This window comes from Aplysia californica, unplaced genomic scaffold, assembly GCF_000002075.1.
Source record: "Aplysia californica isolate F4 #8 unplaced genomic scaffold, AplCal3.0 scaffold00306, whole genome shotgun sequence".
In the NCBI taxonomy this organism is placed as follows: Eukaryota; Metazoa; Mollusca; class Gastropoda; order Aplysiida; family Aplysiidae; genus Aplysia; species Aplysia californica.
This window is the reverse complement of record NW_004797576.1, coordinates 680,935-682,288: the sequence shown is the minus strand read 5'-3', so window position 1 is coordinate 682,288 and position 1,354 is coordinate 680,935. Positions and strand designations below refer to the sequence as shown.

The window sequence follows — 1,354 nt, the reverse complement described above, 5'->3', positions numbered from 1 at the left end:
TCCCTTTGCCCCTTCCTCTGGGCTCCTGATTCTTTCTGCAGCCTTTCTACTGCTACTCCTTGGCTTCTTCTTACTGCTGTCTTTCAGCCACCCCCCTGATCTTCTGGTAGGAAAAATCTACACCTAGCCTTCTCGGACAAGGGCAAAAAATCTCGGAGGGCCCGTGTGCAAGGTCTAAAACCGATAAGAGTAGGCTTCGGCCGCCACCCGGGCAAAATTCTAAATTTCCTACCAACTGAAAATATTAGGTGTGTCCCGCACGCTCATATGACCTTATGCAGTTGCGAGCACCGTAAAACACTTTACAAAAACAAACAAACACAGTTGAAATTGCCCAAGACAGCCATCCATTGCTGAGAAGAAAAGTGGTTGTCTTTGAAAGGTGGACTTCTTGGGCAATGTCACTACAATACTTTAAAAATGCAAGGGAGGGAACTGAGACAAGATTGTTTCAACATGTGATTATTGTGCACAGATAACCCTTAGATCAATAATTTATTACATTATCAAATCTCCAGAAGAGTGAAAACTAAAACAGAAAAATAATTTGGAAGACAATTCACGCTGTTTCTACAGAATATATGAGATCTTCTTTTTTTAGCCTTTCTAATTGCTGGCCATTACTTCTCAGGCCTTTCTGAAAATAACACTGTTTCTTGCCATCCTACCAGTTTGAGTTGTTTTCTTTCCAATTCAGAATTGTATGTCCTCTTCCCATCTTCTGTTTTATTTGACCCTATTCTTTTCCCTCTCAGCAGCTCTGGTGATTCACTCGTAGCAACAACCATTGTTTTAACTCTTGATTTCAGTCAAACTGGTCCAGGACAACCATCGATTGCCGGGGAGAAAAATTGTTACCTTAGACAGTCTTCTTGACAGTGCCATTACAAATGTTATTTTTAAAAGCACGACGAGATATGGGAAGTGACTGGCTTTTTCCCTTTTTTAAAATTTAAAATTGTTCAGGTGATTGTCTTGGACAGGTGATCGTTAGAGCAAGTTTGACTATCTTGGACAGGTGATCGGTAGAACAACCATGACTGTAGACCAAACAGCATGTTACTTATACGCTTACCTTGCCTGCAAAGTGGTCGATGGCAAAATTTACATTGCTTGACTTGGTTTTACAGTAATGAGGTGACTTGATGTTCTGCTGGAATTTTTCTGGGGAACAACACAATATTGTCACAACAAGGGGAACGTTTTATAAGATGGTACATGTAGAGAACAAAAAGCAGAAGTACACACCCAAATTGAAACCTGAAAACACACACACACACATGAATACACACACACACGCACGCACGCACACTCACATTCAAATCCCACAAACAGACACATGACTTAACACCCA

At 41.0% G+C, this 1,354-nt stretch overlaps 1 protein-coding gene across 1 annotated transcript in view; it reads right to left on the bottom strand.

Moving 5' to 3' along the window:
• LOC101851510 (myosin-IIIb) overlaps positions 1-1,354 on the bottom strand; it is a gene marked incomplete at its 3' end in the record, with an annotated part of 129,101 nt that overhangs the window by 18,910 nt on the left and 108,837 nt on the right. The window contains 1 exon segment of the mRNA XM_035970685.1: positions 1,076-1,164. Coding sequence (XP_035826578.1) covers positions 1,076-1,164 — 89 coding nt within the window.